Consider the following 20,546-nt stretch of genomic DNA (forward strand, 5'->3'; position numbering starts at 1 on the left):
GTATTTTCTTCTAGGTACATTGAAAGGAAGGCTTTTCTAGACCGAGTGGACCACAGGCAGTTTGAAATCGAGCGAGACCTCAGGCTGAGCAAAATGAAACCCTGATGTTATGGGGAGGAAATCAACAGCAGCTTAATCCTGTTTACAATGTGAGCTTCTGGTGCATCTGTGAAATGTCTCCAGTGTTTCTCATCAGCTGTTCCCACCAAGGTCTCTTTTTCTACGTTGGATTTCTGTCTTTGTATCTTGATCTCACGTGTTTCATTCATTTTACTTTTAAAAGTTTGTCCTTAAAAAAAATAAAAATAAAAGTTGGTCCTGCGAGATGAGAGGCTGGTGAAGATGAGGACACCACTGGCCTTCCCTTTATTCTCCAAAGGCCACCAGCCAGGCCTGCCTGGGCTGGCCCTGGGGAGGAGAGCTGAGCAGCCGGAGGGTGCGTTTCTGGGCCCTTTCTGAAGTCGGCCTTGCCCCAGAGACCCAGGGAGGACTGCTCACTAATGTGGGTAGAATGCCAAGTCCTTGGCAGTTTTGTTCTTGTTCCGCTGCTGCTTCTCTCCTAATCTCTTCCTCTCTCCTAAATGGGATTCTTATTCACTGGTGTAAGGTCAGGCTGAAAATAAACATGCATTATTGCTGAATTAGGGATGTTTTTCCCCCTTTGGCCTTTTTCCTCTTCCCAGACAGAGTTCAAGTCAGTTTAAGATGTGCTCCCACCTCAGTAATTCTTTTTGTTTGTCAAAGACTCTGAAAGACTCTCTTTTTTATACTCAGTAGGAAAATTTAAATTCCAAACTTCATAGTAATAAAGCAGTAAAACCCCACAATTTGCTTTTGGGGTGTGTGTGTCTGGGTGTCCTGAGCAATATGGACAGGTTAAGGGGAAGGTAGAGTTCCAAAGACTGGAAGCCAGTGCCTGTCTGGACATGTAGCCAGTGTGACCTTGACCACAGCTTGGCTTTCTGAGCCTTTGTTTCCTGGTGTGTAAATGGTACAAGTAACACCAGTACCTTATATGGTTGAGACAAGCTAATGATATACCTGGAGTCCCCCATCCAGTCCTTGAATTCATGGGAAGAAGATCATGGCAACCAAGGCCTGATCCTCAATACTACATGGTTATGGGGTCATGGACCTGATTACTCAGAAAGGTAGTTTACTGGCTATGTTTGAACACATTGTCTATTCACATCCACTCTGATAAAGGATTTTAAAAGTGGTAATAGAAGCCCTTTGAGGGCTTACAGATGGCCTGTAAGGCCTCAGTACAGTCCTGCACAGCGATACAGGAGTAACAGGAAAGTCCTCTAAGGTAAGACAAGACAGCGCTCCACTTAGGGCAAGTGCATCCAGACCCTCAGGAGCCACAGCTAAGACTGAGATGATGCCAGTCCTGCCGCGTGTCAGCCTCTAGGCATCACCCTCTGTTTACCACCTCTTCTCTTCTGAGTCCTGAGGGCCTCTAGCACTGGCTCTCTCACACAGTTCTTCATACTACGGCAGCCATATATGAGCCGGCTCCTCGTCTGTTTTGAAAAACGATCTGGAATCCCACAGAATAAGTGGTGCTGAGCCCATCATAAGTTAGGGGTTTTCTTCTTTAGCAAATCTTCATGCCTTTGAAGCCTACAAGATCAGGACAGCAGCTGCAAGAGCATGCTGGGTTCTTCGCACAAGTGGGTTTGCTCCAAGGTATGTGGAGAGAAGTTGGAAAAATCAATGAGCACTGCAGCATTTGCAGTGTGCATTTGCACTTCAGTTTCTGTTCCCAGCCCTCAACATGGGCTTCTCTCCTGTGCCCTGCATTGGATTAAATTTACAGCTGTGCAAAGGTTAGTTCCTTTCTGCTGCTCTTGAGTTAGTGGATCTTTTCCCAGCAGGTTCACTGTACACATCTGATCTCCACTCAGTGACTTTTTACACATCCAGAAAGCCCTTCGGGAAGCAGCCTAGTGGCCAGTCTGCCAAAACTAGGACTGGGCCCCTGTCCTGAGTGGCCGCCACCAGCCACCAGACTTCAGAAAGCACTAGGCTCATCAGAGTCTCTCCCTCTCCTCCCCTATAGACTAGGCAGGCTGCTGCAAGCAGAAGCATTTGGGTTCTTTTATATCAAAAGAGTAAAACACCAAAAAGGAAGTTGAGAGAACCCCACTCTTTACTATCCCAGCCACATGCAAGCTATCCTGACACCCTCACCGTGTGCCTTGCACCAAGTGGAACATAAACTCCACGCAGCCAGTAAAATAAAAAGCCCTTCAAGTCCAGCCCCTTTTGGCAGAATCTGGCAGCTTGTCAAGGAATGTGTAGCTGTTTACACCATTCCTGTTACAGAAGCCCTTCCTCCCAACTTTGTGCACCCTTACTTCAGTGTTCCCAGACTTTCACAGTTCAAATAATTTCATTTGCCTTTCAGCTGCCTCCATAGAACCTCTTTAAAAGCCACCTGCATTGGGGCGTTTGGCTGACTCAGTTAGTACATGTGACTCTTGATCTCAGGTTCTAAGTTCGAGCTCCAGGTTGAATGTAGAGATTACTTTAAAATATTTAAGGGGCGTCTGGGTGGCTCAGTCAGTTGAGTGCCTTCTGCCTGGGTCATGATCCCGGGGTCCTGGGATTGAGCCCCACATCAGGCTCCCTGCTCAGCGGGCAGCCTGCGTTTTCCCTCTCTTTGTCCCTGTATGTGCTCTCTCTCTCTCTCTCTCTCTCTCTCTCTCTCTCTCTCAAAATAATAAAATCTTTTAAAAATACATTTTTAAGTGACTTATATTAAACTAAGTTCATCATATTGATGAAGCCACTTCCTCTGGCTAATACCTATGCACGTGTGTATCTTTGTGCACACATGTATCATCCTACAGTGAGACTTAAAAGCAGCTTCAAAGCTGGCTCTTACATACATCTCATTGGCCTTTGCTGGATCATCTGCCTGCCCTCAGCTGGAGGGGAGGCTGAAAAAACTTGCCATGGGAGATGGGGAGTGGAATTAGGAATAGGTGATAGGGGGACGCCTGGGTGGCTCAGTGGTTGAGCGTCAGCCTTTGGCTCAAGGTGTGATCCTGAAGTCTGAGGATCGAGTCCTGCATGGGCTCCTTGTGGGGAGCCTGCTTCTCCCTCTGCTTATGTCTCTGCCTTTCTCTCTGTCTCTCATGAATAAATAAAATCTTAAAAAAAAAAAAAAGTGGGTAATAGGTCAGCCAAACAGTGGTACCTGAACACTCAATTCTTTGTCATAAATCAACAGACTTGTCTCCATTTGGTCCTTTAAATTGTCACCAAGGAGTGGGAGGAGAGATGGGCCGTGTATTGATAATTGTTGAATCTAAGTGAGGAATCCAGCAAGTCCTTCACACTATTATCTCTACTTCTATTTGGATTTGTTATTGATCGTGAATCGTTCTTTTTTTAATCGTGCCAGAGAAACAGAATGGAGCTGTTTAAAGGAAAGGACTAAGAAGTGCGTCAGCTGTTCTAGGACAGAACGGGCAGCCTCCCAGAGACCCACTCCCACTGTGCAGGTCTGACAGTGGCCAGGAATGTAGTGGCAGGGAACCTCTGGTCTACGAGGAGGTGCTCCCCGCCTCCCCAGATCCTGTGCTTGTTGTAACAACTTGGAACCCAGTCTTTGCAAGTTGCGTTTTGTCTCATCTTGTGGGCCTCCTCACCCCCTGTGTTCTCTTACTGTTGTGGCTCAGTTCCCAGGGACAGGAACCAGCCAGCAAGACTGGTGCCGGGGCAGGCACATGAATGACTGCTAACTGTAAACCAGGCCGCAGGATACGGGAGTCTTCCCAGCCCTGCCTGATGGTGAACAGGGTGCTGGGTGCTGTGGCTGCTGGGCGGGGTGGGCCTCGGGTCTCCTGAGACCACCCTTGGGCCTTCCTGGGTGGTGGGCTGTGCTCCTGCCTGACCCTGTCTGTCAGGGCTGGGAGGACCTTCCTTCCCAGCCAGTGTTGCCACCTGTCCCCCATCTACCTACCTCACTCTCAATGACCTGAGAGCTGCCTCAGTGAATGCCCGGCCTTTCCTGGTGGGCCCACTGAGACCAGGCTGGGTGGTGGGGCTGGCAGAGGTGTGACCATGTTTAGCCGAGAGCCCCCTTTTCCATTGGTCCTGTTTGAACCATGGCAGACACCATCTAGCCCAGTTTTTAAGAATAAGTGGATAGTATTTTAACTGGCTCTTCACATCTACATTTAGTGAAAACTATTGTTCCCAACTCCTAAGGGAAATGATTTCTTTTTTGTTGTTGTTATTGTTGTTGATTTCCCTTTATCCGGGAGTCGGGATTCGGCAAGTGGAGTGGCTGAGTCAGTGCTGAGAGGCAGCTGGGCTGGGGCACCATGCACTTCGCCTCCAGGCCCTTGGGCCAGGTCTGTTGTGTGAATGATGGGTACGGCCCAAGCGCAAAGTGCAGAGAGTCCCCAAAAGTTGTTTCCTGCCCCTGATCCGTGCCATGAGTCTTTGTCTTCTCCTTGTCCCACATGGGTGTGTCAGATTTCCAGGGCATCGGATGTCTTCTCATTGCTGAAAAAACTGCCCCCAAACAATGTAAGGTCAAAGAATAATGAGCTTCCTTCTGCGATTCTGCTCACCCATTTGCCGAGGAACTCAGTGCTCTAATTAGGAGCTCAGCGATGGTCTCTGGGGAAGAAGGGAGGGTGGTGAGAAGAACTCGAGGGAGCCGTAGCCGCGGGAGCTGCGGGGAGGCCCCGGGATGGGAGCCCTGGCAGGCAAGTGGTGCAGTGGTCCCACTTCCTCGTGTGCCATCTGTCAGATGCCCCTCATGTTTCAGCTGAGGAAACTTGCCTGAGGTCAGACTGTGAAACCACCAGTGATCACACCTCCACCTTCTGCCTGGAGGGTCGGGTGGGGGCGGGGAAGGCAAAACTAGACCGCCTTTCCCCCTCTGGATCCCAGCGCAGTGCTGAGTGCCGGGGGACCGGTGAACCTGAGATGAGGAGATGCTTGCTGTTGGAGAATGACATCTGGCACTCGCAGGGCCCAGAGCTTGTGGCAGAAGTCCACCCCAGCTGTGGGCACACCCCTTCTGCTTCCAGTCCTGCCACTGCTCCGGGGCAGCGGTCCAACCACTCTGCAATGGCAGGAGCGCCTCACCCAGGCCCCCGGGCCTTGTTCACACAGGTCTCTGGTGAAGCGTCACTGAGGCATAAGCCGTGCTCTAGAACCAGGTTTCTGTGCTAAGCAAGGTACACGGTGTTGCCCTCCTTTGGGACGCCGCCAGTTTCAGGGAGTGCGGGGAGGAGGGGGGCGGTGTCCAGTTGATGGCTCCTTGGAGAGTTGAGATATCCTAAGTGCCTCTCACGCTGTACCTCCTTTGCTAGGGGTGTTCACAGTTCCTCCCCTGGACTTTTCTGTAAAGCCTTTTCTTTTTTTTCGTGCCCTCCTAAGGCAGCTTAGATCCCAGAATACTATCAGATTCGATCTGGGTGCACAGGCAAGTCGACCACCCCGAGGAAAGTGGAACGTGTGAGTCCAGAAGATTCTGACCTGCTTCCCTGCAGCCGGGAATGGCCCAAACCACAGAGACCGTCTTTCAGGATCTCCTCTCCATGGTCTGCCAGCCAGCTTTCATTGTGTTGTCACCTCAGCTGATGGGGTAGACTGTGACCTATGCTTAAGTACAAGGTGATAGGGAGGGCGTGCGGAGAAATTAACATTGCGCAAGAACACCATCCTAGTCTGACACACGGGTTGTCCTGCCTCTTATCTCCAATCTTAACTGTGCCGTGATCCGGGTAGAGTCCTTCTGCGTCCCGGATACCTTGTTCAGAAGGTTGCTGAGAATGGTGAATACCGCTCAGCCTACCTCACGGTGTTTCGTTAACTGAAGTACACTATCCATGTGTTAGGTTACTATAATTAAATTGCTTGCCTGGCCCCCAGCTCCCCATGACAGGCTTATGTGAATATAAATTAGCACTTTGAGGATGTGTAAACTGGAACTGCCCTCAGCCCATGACGCAGCAACTTTACTCCTGGCTTGACATCCTGGAGAAGCCATGCAAGGAGACAGGCTTATTGGCGATTGTAAAAACCTGGAATCTACCCAGTACCCATCAGGAGAAAGGATCGATTGTGAAATAGTCACACAGCACAGGACAGCACAGCAGTTAACCGAATGAGGAGGGCTGCATGCATCAGCACAGATGAGCCTCATAAGCAATGATGATGCAAAAAGCAAGCAGCAAGTCCTAACATAGGATCCCAGTTACACAAGTTCAAAAACATGAACATGAAGGTGATGGTTGCCCAACATTGCAGATACACTGAATTTTACACTTTAAAATGGTTGGTTTTGGGGATGCCTGGGTGGCTCAGCAGTTGAGCATCTGCCTTCAGCTCAGGGCGTGATCCCGGAGTCCCGGGATCGAGTCCCTCATCAGGCTCCCTGCATGGAGCCTGCTTTTCCTTCCTCCGCCTGTCTCTGCCTCTCTATCTCTCATGAATAAATAAAAATCTTTTAAAAAATAAAGTAAAATGGTTGGTTTTATGTTATGTGAATCTTAACTGAATATAGAAGGAGTATATAATTATATATGTAATATATGTAAATATAATTATGTATAATGAACGGGTGATAGACAGTAAACTCAGCATAGCGGTTACCTCTCATGGGTTAGGTCATGGGTCAGAGAAAGAAAAGGAGCTTCATTTACAGATGTGGTTTTATATCTTAAATTGGGAGGTGACACACATTTCTTATATTATTCATTATGCCTTTATTTTCTGAAGTATTTCAAGACAATTAAAAAAAAAAGACAAGCTCACATTTTTTTAGAAAGATTTTATTTATTTGACAGAGCCAGAGAGCACAAGCAGGAGGAATAGCAGAGAAGCAGGGAACTGAGCACAGGGCTCAATCCCAGGACCCCCAGATCATGACCCAAGCCAAAGGCAGGTGCTTCACTGACTGAGCCACCCAGGTGCCCCACAAGCTCACATTTAAATTTGCATCACCCCTGTCTGTCTCACAAAGAGATGTCCAAGGGATGGGCAGCACAGGGATGCAGGGGTTGCCATGGTGATGAGCTTGCTGGCCATCAAGGAACTTTCACTGCATCCCTAGCAGTGAACTTTCACTGCTGGGCTAGCAGGTATTCCAGAATGATCTTCCCAAATGGCTTCTCATTTCCCCAGGAGATGAGGGACTCACTCAGGCGAACTACCAGGTGCCCCGCCATGTCCCTTTCTCTGTAGAGCATGTTGGGTGGCTGGGAAACTAAAGGGTCTGTGCTAGGCCATGTGCCCCCTCCCAGCACAGCCAGTGGTTCCAGGACTGCTGAGTCAGCCTTCCCCTTGCCCACATGGTCTTGACAGATGCGCAGACAGGACACAGACCATATGTTAGAAAGATGCTTCAGTGGGCCTTGACTTGTTAGATGCAAATAAATGGTCCCTGACCCAGATAAACAAGGTTAAAATGTGAAAACACCAAAATGAATTATAATATGTGTTGTTTTTTGTTTTGTTTTGTTTTTACAGATTTTATGTGAAAACACCAAAATGAATTATGTGTTGTTTTTTTGTTTTTTGTTTTTTGTTTTTTTTTTACAGATTTTGTTTATTTATTCATGAGAGACACAGAGAAAGACAGGCAGAGGGAGAAGCAGGCTCCATGCAGGGAGCCTGATGTGGGACTCGATCCCGGGACTCCAGGATCACGCCCCGGGCCGAAGGCAGGCACTAAAGCACTGAGCCACCCAGGGATCCCCAACGTGTGGGTTTTCTAGTTATGGAGCTGCCCATCTTCAAACTCTGCCCAGCATCCTCAGCTGTCCTCAGGGCCCTTGGGCCACAGGGGTGGGTGCCTTCTCAGAGGGAGGGGTGGCCAGAATCCTCAGGGTGTGGAGGGTTGCTGCCCAGCTGCTCTGCTCTCTTTGGCCTTCCCTCTTCTACCCTAACATTGCTGCATTATTTCTAAGTCTGGAAGCTCTTTGGGGCCCAGAGAATGGCTTCTAGGGCAGGGACAACCCTCTGTGTCCCAGCCACCTCATCGAGATTGCCTTTGCCTTTGCCTTTGCCTTTACTTGTGTCAAGCTGGACCCCACAGTTCTGTTACCAGTCTGCCCTTGAGCTCCATCATGGGACCTTTGAATTTGAGGTTAAGGTCCCACCCCAAACTCATCTACCCCCAGCCTTCCTGCACCAACAGTGCAACCTGTGTGTGCCTGTGAGACTGCTGCGGACAGCTGGAGCTGGAGATGATGAGAAGCGTCGTTTTGTGGAAGCCTCTTGTCTTTGCAATGCAAGTGTTTTCCACAAAACTGCAAATAGCTCACATGGTATAATAAAAAAAATTAATTAAAAAATAAATAAATATTTGTTTTTTGTGCAGTTCTGGGTTCCTAAAGCCCTTGGGATTTGTATGCTAATGAGATTCCTCAGGGAGCCCTAGATAGTTTCAGGATGGGGCCTGGTCACCAGCAACACCACTCCTGTAAGTAGAGGTTTTAAACTTTGACTCTGGGGCACCTGGGTGGCTCAGTTGGTGAAGCACCTGCCTTTGGCTCAGGTCAGGATCCCAGGGTCTTTGAATCGAGTCCCACAATGGGCTCCCTGCTCAGCGGGGAGCCTGCTTCTCCCTCTCCCTGCCTTTCCCTGGCTATGTGCATGCTCTCTCTGATAAATAAATAAAATATTTTTTAAAAAGTAAGCTTTCAGTCCTATCCCTGGGGCGGGAGGAGAGGCCAGAGATGGAATCCAGTTAGGCCAATGATTTAATCAATCCGGCCTATGTGAGGAGATCTTGTTAAAAACCTCTCAACAGTCAAGTTTGGGGAGCTTCTGAGTTGGGGAGCACATCCACATGCCAGGAGGGTGGCACACCCAAATTCCACAGGCCACAGGTACAGAGGCTCTTGCATGGAAGCCTTCTGGACCATCTTCGTCTGGCTATTCATTTGTATCCTTTACAACGAACAGTAATAATACATAGTGCACTTTCCTGAGTCCATGAGTTCTAGCAAACCATCAAAGCTTTCGGGGGTGGTTGTGGACTGAGCAGAAGCCTGGGTAGTCCGAGCACCCCATTTGCGGCTGGTGTCTGAAGTGGAGGCAGCCTAGTGTGAAGGAACCTTTCATCGGTGGAGGGTGTGAGCTGACTCTGGGTACTTTGTGACAGAATTGAATTGTTGGACATCCAGGTTAGAGAATTTATCAGACCCCACTTTTGTCTATTCCTTTAACACCAAACATCCACCACAGGTGACTGAGAGGCAGCATGGTCCAGTGAGACACCCATATTGCAGAGTGACTCGCTTGGGCACATGGCTTGGCCTCTGGCCTCCCCTGCCCCCATTTCTGTATCTGTAAAGCGAAGGGGAAGGGTTAAATCATCCCAAGGGTTCAGGGGTGGGGGCAGGGAGTGAACACTGGGAACCTACATTTCTAACAAGCAGCCAGGTGATGCTTATGCACTCTGAAGTTTGAGAACCCTGCTTATTAAAAGTTTAAAAAGCCTCCAGCTATGTATTTAGGACAATTCCACCTTCTTTTACTCTTTGCCACTTCAAATAATTCAAACTCCTAAATTCCTGACTCATCAACAAACCAGCAAATCAGCGCCAGTAATGAGGGTGCCAGGGGTTCCTTCCCTACTGTCTACGGAGACCCACCCCTAGGAACTTTCTCTGACATCCAGAAGCCTTTGCAGGCACAGTCAAAAGCTTAGCAGGAAGCCCCTGAAAGTTAGCAGTAACTTAGAAAAGCAGCTGAAGGCCCCCAGGGAAGCAAGCAAGAAATTCAAACGACAAAATCCACCCAAGTCCCAGCAAACACAGCTGAGGCAGCAACCCTTCGCTGCCAGGCTGAATGTTTTTTAAATCGACTCCATGCCCGAAGTGGGTCTTGAGCTCACAACCCCAAGATCAAGAATTGCATGCTCTACCCACTGAGCCAGTCAGGTGGCCCTAAACTTAAGTTTTAAAATCACTAGAATTGGGACACCTGGGTGGCCCAGTGGTTGAGCATCTGCCTTTGGCTCAGGTCGTGATCCCTGGGTCCTGGAATCGAGTCCCTCATCGGGCTTCCTGAAGGGAGCCTGCTTCTCCCTCTGCCTATGTCTCTGCCTCTGTGTGTGTGTGTGTCTCTCATTAATAAATAAAATATTTTTTAAAACTTTTTTAAAATGAAATAAATCCGTTAGAATTCAGAATCCAAAAAAAATAATAATAATAAAAAGAACTTGAATTTCAGTTTCTTAGTCACACTAACCAAAGATCTCAAGTGCTCGGTAGTCATATGTGATTAGTGGTACAATATTAGAATGGGCAGGCACCCAATGTTTCTATCACCATAGAATTTTATTGGACTGCACTGGTGTATGCAGTTTTATATTTGCCTTTGTTTACTCTGTAGTACATGCCAGGAGCATTTCCCCATTGATTCAAATATCCTTTTTTTTAAAAAGATTTATTTATTTATTTATTTATTTATTTATTTATTTATTTGAGAGAGAGAGTGTAAGCAGGGGGAGGAGCAAAGGGAGAGGGACAAGCAGACTCTCTGAGCAGGAAGCCCAACTCGGGGTTCGATCCCAGGACCTCAAGATTATGATCTCAGCTGAAATCAAGAGTCAGACACTCAACCAACTGAACCACCAAGGCGCCCCTCAACCATCCTATGAGGAAACAGTTTTAACAGCTGTATAACATGCCATCACATAGTTGTACCATAATCTATTATACTGGTCTTCCACTGCTGGTCACTGAGGTTACCCACTTTCTGTTGTTATAAGTAATGCCATGATGAACCACCTTGTCCTTAGTTCTTGATCAGCATCCTGGTTATTTCTAGATTACTTTCTACAAGTGGAGTTGTCCTGTCAGGGAAAGCACACGTTTTCAAGGCCTTGAAATATAATGCCCAGTTAACCTCCCAGAAAGGTCTCCCTCTCTCCAGCCAAGTGGTTGCGTGAACCCTCTGAGGAGACAAGATTCAGCAAAGCAGCCCTACTTGCCTGTCTCTGAGCACGGCGCCCAGTGCTTCCGGTGGGATGTGTCCGGAACTAGGAGGAGAATGGCCATCCATGGAGAAGACTGGACTAGGTCGTGCTTATGTGCTGAACTTTCTTTGGTACCAGCCCAGCCCAGCCCAGCTCTGTCTCTAGAAGTGGCATTTGAACAAGGCAGACATGGTGGTTGATTTTATGTGTCAACTTGATGGGCTAAGGGTTGCCAGGATAGCTGGTAGACCATGTCTATAAGAGTTTTTTTCTGGAAGAGATTAGCATTGGAATAGGTAGACTGAGTAAAGATCCTTGTTACCAGTGTGGGCGGACATCATCCAATCCATTGAGGGCCTGGTTAGAACAAAAGGTGAAGGAAGGCGAATTTGCTCTCTCCTTGAGCCCAGACATCCTTCTAGATCGATCAGCGCTCCTGGTTCTGGGAGCCTCTGGACTTGGACTGGGACATGCACCATCAGCTCCTCCCCAGGTCTCCAGCCCACGGACAGCCAGTCATGGGACTTGGCAGCCTCCCTGTCTCCTGTTGCTTCGGCTTCTCTGTAGAACCCGACGAATGCAGCAGCATATGCCTCAGGACCGGATTCATCACAGACCTAGTTTTGTGGCACGTTCATCTGTGACTCGCTCTAAACATTTTCTGAACCTGGATAGCCTTACCTCTCGGGGCAGAACAGTTTTGTCCTTTAAGGGGTGCCTGGCTGGCTCAGTTGTAGAATAGGCCTCTCCAGATCTCAGAGTCATTAGTTCAAGCCCCATGTTGGGTGTAGAGCTTGCTTTTAAAAAAAAATTTTTTTAATTAAAAAAAAAGAAAGAGGTAGGGCTTCACTACACTTCTTTCACACTTTCCCACCAGTTCTGAGGTTTGGTGAACAAGTCCGAATTTACCTTAAACTATTATACCCAGCTACAAGGCCTCCAATCTTACTCCCTCTCTGTCTTTATCTTCCCAAACTAAGGTTTCCCCTCCTTTTTCTTTCTTCTTTTTTTTTTTTTTCCAAGATTTTATTTTTAAGTAATCTCTACACCCAACGTGGGGCCCGAAGCCACAAACCTAAGATCAAGAGTCCAGCGCTCTACCCACCAAGCCAGCCGGGTGCCCCCACCCTCCTTTCAATGGCTCGCCTGCCCTCTTTCTCATCTTAGCCCCTTTGTGCATTCTCCAGGTCTACCATATTGACCTTGACCTGGGACTGGGCCATCAGTTCTGGCACCATTGTTTCTTTTTTAATTTTGACTGCTTCTTGCAGCCTCACTTGGGTTCTCTGTAAGATGGGGGTGCCTTTGACAAGTATGAAAAAGCACCGACTGGGCTGATGGCAACCACCTCATTCAGTGTGTCCTTGGAAAGAGGGAGCCAGTGAGGCTGGGGCAGCAGGAGAGCCAGAGCTGGCCTGGGCTTCTGTGAATGCAGATGGCAAACTGGTTCACTGACAACTACAGCAAGACCCCAGGCATCCCAGGATGAGTCAGGCTTAGGCTATCCCAGGCCTCACGACTGCTGAAGCTCCTTCCTTGGATTTGGGTAAGTGGAATATCTGGAAGGAAACCATTTATTTTTATTTTTTAAAGATTTTATTTATGTGACATAAATTTATTTATTTATTTATTTATTTATGTGAGATGCCACAAGCAGGGGTAGTAGCAGGCAGAGGGAGAGGGAGAAGCAGGCTCCTCACGGAGCAGGGAGCCCAATACAGGACTCAATCCTAGGACCCTGGGCAGGGCCTGACCCAAAGGCAGACACCCAGCTGACTGAGCCACCCAGGAGCCCTGGAAGGAAACCATTTAAAACCAACCCAAAGGTTGTCTGGGTGGCTCAGTCAGTTGGGCATCTGACTCTTGGTGTTAGCTCAGGTTATGATCTCAGGGTCATAGGATCGAGCCCCGCATTGGGCTCCATGGTCCCCATGAAGTTGACTTGAGAGTCTCTCCCTTTCCTTTACCCCGCACCCCCCCCCCACATACTATCTCTCTCTCTCTCTTTTTCTCTCAAATAAATAAATTAAACCACAAGCACATCCCTTTCAAGAGCCTGAGATGCTGGCAGCAGGAACAATACCCCACAATGCCCAGAGCTCTCGGGCAGCTGCCCTGGCCTCTCTCCAAGCTGAGTCATGGCAACGAGTCTCCCTCAGGCTGCCGGCCGTCCCAGGGGTTGTTCTGTCCTTGTTCCCTCATCTCTCACTGTGGCCCAGGTTATCCAGCAGCCTAAACCAATGTGCCCAGAGGCCAGAAAGTAAGAAGGGATCCTGCTTCAGTCACCAAGGGAGGTTTCCCTTCTCTCACCCCCACAGAAGGGAGACTCTGCTCCTTGTCTCCCGGGCAGGGAAAGAACTAGTCCAACTCCATGGTGCTTTGATGAACCCTGTTCTCTCCCTGGGGGCTCCTTCCTGACAGGGAACAGTTTGGGCTGAGCCTTTCCCTCCCCGGAGTATCCGGGGACACTGAGTGGGACACTGAGTGGGGTGCAGTCACAATGCAAGGGGAGAGAGCAGCAGACTGCTGGACCCCAGAGGGGACCCCTCTGCACACCAGCTTTGCTGTCCACACAGGCCCCCTGAACTCTTGCTCATCCTTCAGGCTCCTGTTTGAGTGATGCCTCCCCCAGGAAGCCTCAGCCACCACAGGCAGAGCAGGAGGGCAAAGCCCAATTCCACTTCCCCATCTGGATCTGTCACCATGTCTCCAGGTCTTAGCCTGGCATTGGGGGGATGCCCCTCAGTAAGCATCACTCCATCCCACTCAGTCCATCATCTGGGTGAGAGGTAGTCTTGTCTTTCTAGAACCTTCTGCCAGACATGGCTCTCATCAAACATTGAGCCCAAGGGCCTTGTGTAAAGAACTTGCTGGAGGTGACCCTCAAGGCCAGGACTTGGGCCAGCCTCCAGCATCTTAGCCTCCCCTGCTCTCAGCCCCATCGGTAAATGGAAGGGCTTTCTTCGGGAAGTGTGGGGTGACTCTTGCCTCAGGGGAACAGGAGAAGTAGAAAGCTCCAGGCCAGAAAAGCCAGGCTGGTAGGTGGAGAGACAAGTCAGCAATTCTGACAGTAGCATTTAACTGGTGCTTCCATGTTGGGAGCCACAGCTGCCCTTACACGCCGTAGATCCCAGTCCTTCCAGGATGTTCCAACCAGGCCCACAGAACTGCACAGCTCTCGGCGGGGGTCCTGGAGGGGGTGGTCACATAGAAAGAACTAGGGAGGGGGGCTAGGGAGGGGGGCTCCCTGGTGCTGTGGGCGGCTTTGCTGCTTTATTAAGCCCCATTTGACAGAGGGGGATGAAAATGCACGTAGAGTATAAATACCGTGCTGAAGTTCACAAGGCAGGACCAGAAACCAGGCCTGCCCTGCCCTGTCACCCAAGGCCAAAGGTGACAGGGAGGCCAGGTTCTTGCCAAAGTGCAGACCTCACTCCCTGCCGTGAGTTCCTTCCTGTTTCTACAGAGGTCAGTCTCCCTCCCAGGGAGCAGGGAGACTTTCCCAGCGCCCCCCAGGGCAGACCCTTGGCCTCCAGGCAGCAGAGCAGCTGATGGGGGGTGAGGGCCTGGCGCCCCCGCCTCACGGAGCCGCAGCTCTGGGGACTCACACTGGTGACCTCAATGTGGCAACAGCTCTTCGGGGCTCTTTAATAATTTAGAGAATGTATGCTATTCAGGCAGGCAGCTTCATCCCTGGATTCAGAAACACAATGCCCTGGGGATTGTTTCCAGCGGACAGTGAAATTCCACTTGTCACAGTCACTGAGAACACAGGCCTGTTCCTGGAAGGGGCTCTGGTCTCCGGGTGTTTACAAACATCCTAGAAGACCAGGAGGCCAGTAGCCAGGGCCCTCGGGGAGCCAGAGCTGAGGTGGGAGCCTGTGGTTCTGCCCGGCTCAGCTGTCCCATTCTGGGGGCCCTTGGCAAGTCCCTTCCCTTCTATCTCCTGCCTGTGGGGTGGGGGTGACAGGGCTGTAGGCCCCGCATGGGTCTTAGGGTCTTACTCCACTGGCTGTTCTCTTGCACCTCCTCTCCAGCCCCACTCAGTGTCTGGCCCTGGGTGTCAGGCCCCAGGGTGTCCGTGGGAACCTGTCCAGGGGGCCTTGCATTTCGTAGGACTTGGCAATTGCATTTTCCCCTTGCAAACTCCTTTTTTTTTTTTAAAAAAAAAAAGATTTTATTTATTTATTTGACAGAGAGCAAGAGAGCACAAGCAGGGGGAGCCGCAGAGGGAGAGGGAGAAGCAGGTTCCCCACTGAGCAGGGAGCCAAATGTGGGGCTGGATCCCAGGACTCTGGGATCATGACCTAAGTGGAAGGCAGATGCTTCACTGACTAAGCCACCCAGGTGCCCCACTCACAAATTGTTCATTAAAAATAAAAACAAAAATTATCCAAGAACAGGCACTCATAGAGACAGAAGGTAGAATGGTGGTAGCAGTGGCTGGAGAAGGGGATAAAGGGGAGTTATGGTTTAATGGAGACACAGTGTCTGTTGAGGATGATGAGAGAGTTCTAGACATGGATAATAGTGATGGTTGTAGAACACTGTGCATGAACTTCATGCCACTGAATTGTACACTTAAAAAATAGTTAAAACATTGGGGGTGGCTTTTGGCTGGCTCAGTGGGAAGAGTGTGTGACTCTTGATCTCAGGGTCATGAGTTCAAGCCCATGTTGGGTGTAGAGATTAACTTAAATAAACAAACTTTAAAAATCAGTTAAAATGGTAAGTGATACTGTTAAAAAATTCACAAGTAATGCATGTTCATTTAAAAGACATTAGAAAATAGAGAAAATAATTTTAGTTACACCAAAACCCCATTCCCTCCTCCAAAAACAGGCTCCTGTGAAATTCTGATCCACTAAGACAGAAAAGGCCCTACTTAGGAACAGCATAGTCCAACCTCCCAATAGGCCCTCCCTAATATTGCAGGTGGTGAACAAAATCTCATCCCCCCCCCCCAGCAAGATAACCATGGCTGATACTGTGCTATCTATCCTGCCACATTTTTCCCAAGGCAAATATATGACATAAGTATAAATACGTGATTTTTTATGAAAATAGGATCTGGGCACCTGGGTGGCTCAGTGGTTGAGCGTCTCCCTTTGGCTTGGGTCCTGATCCCAGGTCCTGGGATGGAGTCCCACATTGGGCTCCCTGTGGGGAGCCTGCTTTTCCCTCTGCCTATGTCTCTGCCTCTCTGTGTGTCTCTCATGAATAAATAAATAAAATCTTTAAAAGCTTTTATTTATTTATTCATGACAGAGAGAGAGAGAGAGAGGCAGAGACACAGGGAGAGAGGGAGAGAAGCAGGCTCCACGCAGGGATACTGATGTGGGACTCGATCCCGGGTCTCCAGGATTACACCCTGGCCGAAGGCAGCGCCAAATTGCTGGGCCACCAGGGCTGCCCAAAATCTTTAAAATTTTGAAAAAAAAGTAGGATCTGAACATACTTATTCGGAAGCCTATTTTTCTTCACTTAACAGTATATTGTAAATAAATTTCCGTGTCACTCTCTAACATTTGTGGTGACACCCAGGATTGGATTCTATCATATGAATATTCCATGATTTGTTCAATGTGCCCATCACTGAACATGTAAGTTGGCTTCCATGTTTTCCTGATATAAGGAAACCTGCAAGTTACAGCCCTGTCATGTATATGTTTGGCTACTCATGAGTGCATTTTTAAAGATAAATTCCTGGAATTCCTGGGTCAAAGGGTCGCTGCCTGTTAGGGTTTTTTGCCCCGTCTTGCCAGATGGTATGCTGGAGCCATACGTCATTTATAGCTATTCCCACGAACAGCAAGAGATGCCACTTGAGCTGAGTAAGAGGATTCCTGTGCTGGCCAAACTCAGCCATTGCCAGTATTCAGGCTGTGGGGCCCCGATGGGGAGCAGTTTGGGGGGTTGGGGGTCCTCCCATACACATCTAACCCCTGGAATCTAAGACTAGGCTACCTTGCCAGGCAAAAGGTGCCTTGGAGCTGTGATTAAATTAAGGGTCTTGAGATGGAGAGGTTGTCCTGGATTACCTGGGTGGACCCACGGTCGTCATAAGATTCTTATAAGAGGGAGTGAGGAGGGCCAGAGTCAAAGAAGATGTGATGAAGTAAGCAGAGGTCGGAGGGATGTGGGGTCCCAGGCTAAGGAATGCAGGCAGTCTCTAGGAGCTGGAAGAGGCAAGGGGAGCTACCCTCCCCTCCCCTAGAGACTCCAGAAGATACGCAGCCCTGCCAGCCCATTTTGGACTTTCAACTTCCAAAACTGTAGGATAATAAGTTCGTATTGTTTTAACTCACTAAGTTTGTAGTAATTTGTTAAGCATCAACAGGAAACGAATACATCTATCTCCCTCCTGCCACCAGGTCCTGAGGTCTCATTGTCTAGGGCAAATGGTCTCTCTCTGTATCCAATAGCCTGATGACCTGAACATCGCCCCCCTCTCCAAACCAGAGCCTACCCAAGGTTCTGTGAATGGGGGACAGATGAGGAAGTGCCCTGCTCTAACCCCTGGGGCTCACCCTCTACCAGACTGTGGAATTACCCTCAGGGATACTGGAAACTGGATTTACTTAAAGTCACAGGATAAGTCTGAAGTGATGCCAAGACTGATCCCCAAGGTTTAGCCTGGAGGGCCAGTGGGATCCCCATCTACTTCATTAAGCTGAGCGTCTCTTTCTGTGCCAGTCTGACTTGCTGGCCTTGGGAGAGGTAGTCATTCACACTTGAGAATAAGATAGGACATCTAATCTGGGTACTTCCTCAGCTGTTGAAGTGGTGTTATGACAGAGTAGTAGAACTCAACTCTTAAGTTGAAAACCACGCTTGGGGTGGTAGTTCCTGTTCTCATCACTCCAGAGCTCACAGGGTCCCATTGGTCACCCCCAACCCTAAAATCTCCTAGGTCTCCTTCAAACAAGCTCAGTTCCTGTTCTCTGTAGGAAGCTGCTTAACCATGCATGGTTCGTGCATGTGGCAATGATGGTCCCCGCTGATTACAAGGCAAGAGTTCTGTGCTAGGTCCAGTGTCCCAACCTTTTCCTGAGTCATTCAATTGAATCCTCTCAACCACCCAGGAAGTATTATCCTCCTACAGCGCCCCCGGCCCACCCCCCTACTCCCCCCACCCCCCGCACCCCCACGAAACAGAACAGGCAGATTAACTCACGCATATGCACAAAATGAATGATTCAGGTGCAAGCAGCAGAGCAGGATTCAAACCAGGTAATCTGACTCCACAGCCAAGAGCTGCCTGGGTTGGCCTGTGGAAGCATTTTGTTTGGCTTACTCAGTCAATATTTCAAAATCCAGAGATTTTATTAAAAAACAATCTGGATTTCTAGATTCTCTGGAAAAATGTGATGTGCCAACTGAACTCGCTATTGCCAAAGCAAGATTAGCACATGCAAGAAAATAGTGTTGGATTATAATCCAAGGTATAAAATGAATATCCACAAATTCATACTGATATAAATAAATGAATAAATAAATAAATAAATGAAGAAGAAATTTCCCACACGGAGGAATTCCAAATGTTTTAATGTAGATACTCTGCTCTCTGGAGAAGGAGCATAAATCCTCTCTCCTTCCAAAGACTACAAAATAGAAATCAGGGAGAAAACCTGATAGACACTGTATCAGCCACATGATCAAGGCCAACACCAACAGTTGTAAGTGGTGACAGCATGTATCCTTGATATGGTGTGGTGAGAATGACATTTTACCTCTGAGGTCTTCCTAAAAATCCATAACCCCAGTCTAACCATGGGAAAAACACCAGGCAAATCTCAGATGAGGGACATTCCATAAACTCCCTGACCAGACTCATCAAAACTGTCAGTGTCATCAAAAGCAAGAAAAGTCTGAGAAACGGTCACAGCCCGGCAGAGCCTAAGGAGACATGACAGCTAAATGTAACTTGGGATTCTCCATGGGATCTTGGAACAGATTCAGGACACGGACAGTAGGAAAAAACTAAGGCTGTCTGAGCAGAGTGTACGCATTAGCTGATGAGGATGTACCAATGTCAGTTCATCAATGATGACAAATGCACAATGACAATGTAAGATTATCACACAGTGCCCACAGGTGCCCCCAAAGGCTCACTGCGCTGTCCTGGGCCAGGAGTCCTTCCATTAGAGAGGTCCCTCGTTACCCTGAGTGGGGGTGGGGAGAAGGAGCCACCTCTCAGGCCTTGGTCTTCTAGACATGGCAAGGCCCAGGGGACAGAGGCCTGTGTGTCCAGAGAGCTGGGGATGAAGCCTGTCTCTGCCCAGATTTACTCTGTGGCCAGGTCCAAATTCCCTTCCCTCTCAGTATCAGGAACAACAATAACTGTTGTCTCCCTGGGGGCCTGGTCAGCTCTCAAGGATGCTCCTGGGGTGTTGGCAACTGCTCAGGCACCCCAGCTGTCACTTCTGCCAGTCATGAGGCCCCCAGAGCCTGTCCTCTGCGGGACTGAGTCATCCTGGGATCATTTGCCTGCTGGGGAATGGGGGATGCAGCAGGTAGGGGGTACAACCTCTAACCCAAGGTGCTGGATCTCTGCCTTGGAATAAGTGAGGGTCTTGCCAGAGACCTTCCTGTGCTAAGGGATGAGTTAGCAACACCCTCCCCGAACAAGCAGCTGTAAGCCATTCTTGGGGGCCAGAGGGAGGCAAGGTTGGAGGTCATGGCCCCATGTGCACCCCTCCCCTGGGTTTCCATTTCCCTATACCCAGAGGGACAGAGGGGGCTCTTCCCACTGCTAGCCCAGTTCTGGTCTAGGCCCCTAGAGAAGGGGCTTATGGGAGAGGACACAGAAACAGTGGGCGAAAACAATCCCTCTAAAGTAAGAGCGAAGGAAGGAGGAGCCTGGACTCAGGAGGAAGCCTCCGTGAGGGAGGGAGCCAGGGTGGGGGCTCTGAGACAGGGGGCACATATGGCCAGGAGCCCGGGCGCCAGGCTGAGCTGCTGCTCCCAACTCAAGAGCCCCAGTGCCAGCTGTACTCAGGCGGGTGGGCACGGGCAGGGCTGCCTGCCAGATACACACACAGAGCGCCCTTTGAGGAGGTAGCAGCTGTGGCCCTGCCTGCTCCCTCCAACAATGCCTTACTGAGCACGGGGCTGGGGAAACTGAGGCACGTAACTGACCACCCCCATTCAAGGGGGCAGGCAATCCTGCTTAGGTGAAGCAGGAAGGGACCCCAGCTCATCTGTCCTAGAATCGGGACTTGGGTCTCATAGCGGGCCTCAATTTCCTCCTTTCTTGCACATTGAGTACCCCTCTCATTGCTGGGGACCACTGTTAGGACTCTCCCTGGGATCATCCCAGAGAAAGACCAAGGCTGCCCCACCTCTTGGGGAAGAAGGCTGAGAAACTTCAGACACCACATGGATGACCTGCCAATGGGGGATTTTGAGGCCTGGAGAGCTGGGGATGGGTCCGAGTCTCTGAGGAAGTTTATCTCACCTGTACCGCTCCCTCCCTCTGTCCAATGACCTGAGGATTCTTGGCTCCCCACACCTGCAGAGGAAAGAGCCTGAAGCCTGGGGCACTTGCCCCCACAGATTTCTTAGAGGGCTGGAACTCTCT

At 49.5% G+C, this 20,546-nt stretch overlaps 1 protein-coding gene across 1 annotated transcript in view; it reads left to right on the forward strand.

Moving 5' to 3' along the window:
• Positions 1 to 824, forward strand: part of CFDP1 (craniofacial development protein 1) — a 129,292-nt gene extending 128,468 nt beyond the window's left edge. Inside the window, 1 exon segment of the mRNA NM_001287118.1 lies at positions 15 to 824. Within this exon segment, the coding sequence (NP_001274047.1) occupies positions 15 to 105 (91 nt within the window). The 3' untranslated portion in view covers positions 106 to 824.
• The last annotated feature ends 19,722 nt before the right edge of the window (positions 825 to 20,546 follow it).

This window comes from Canis lupus, chromosome 5 (genome assembly GCF_011100685.1).
Source record: "Canis lupus familiaris isolate Mischka breed German Shepherd chromosome 5, alternate assembly UU_Cfam_GSD_1.0, whole genome shotgun sequence".
Lineage (NCBI taxonomy): Eukaryota > Metazoa > Chordata > Mammalia > Carnivora > Canidae > Canis > Canis lupus.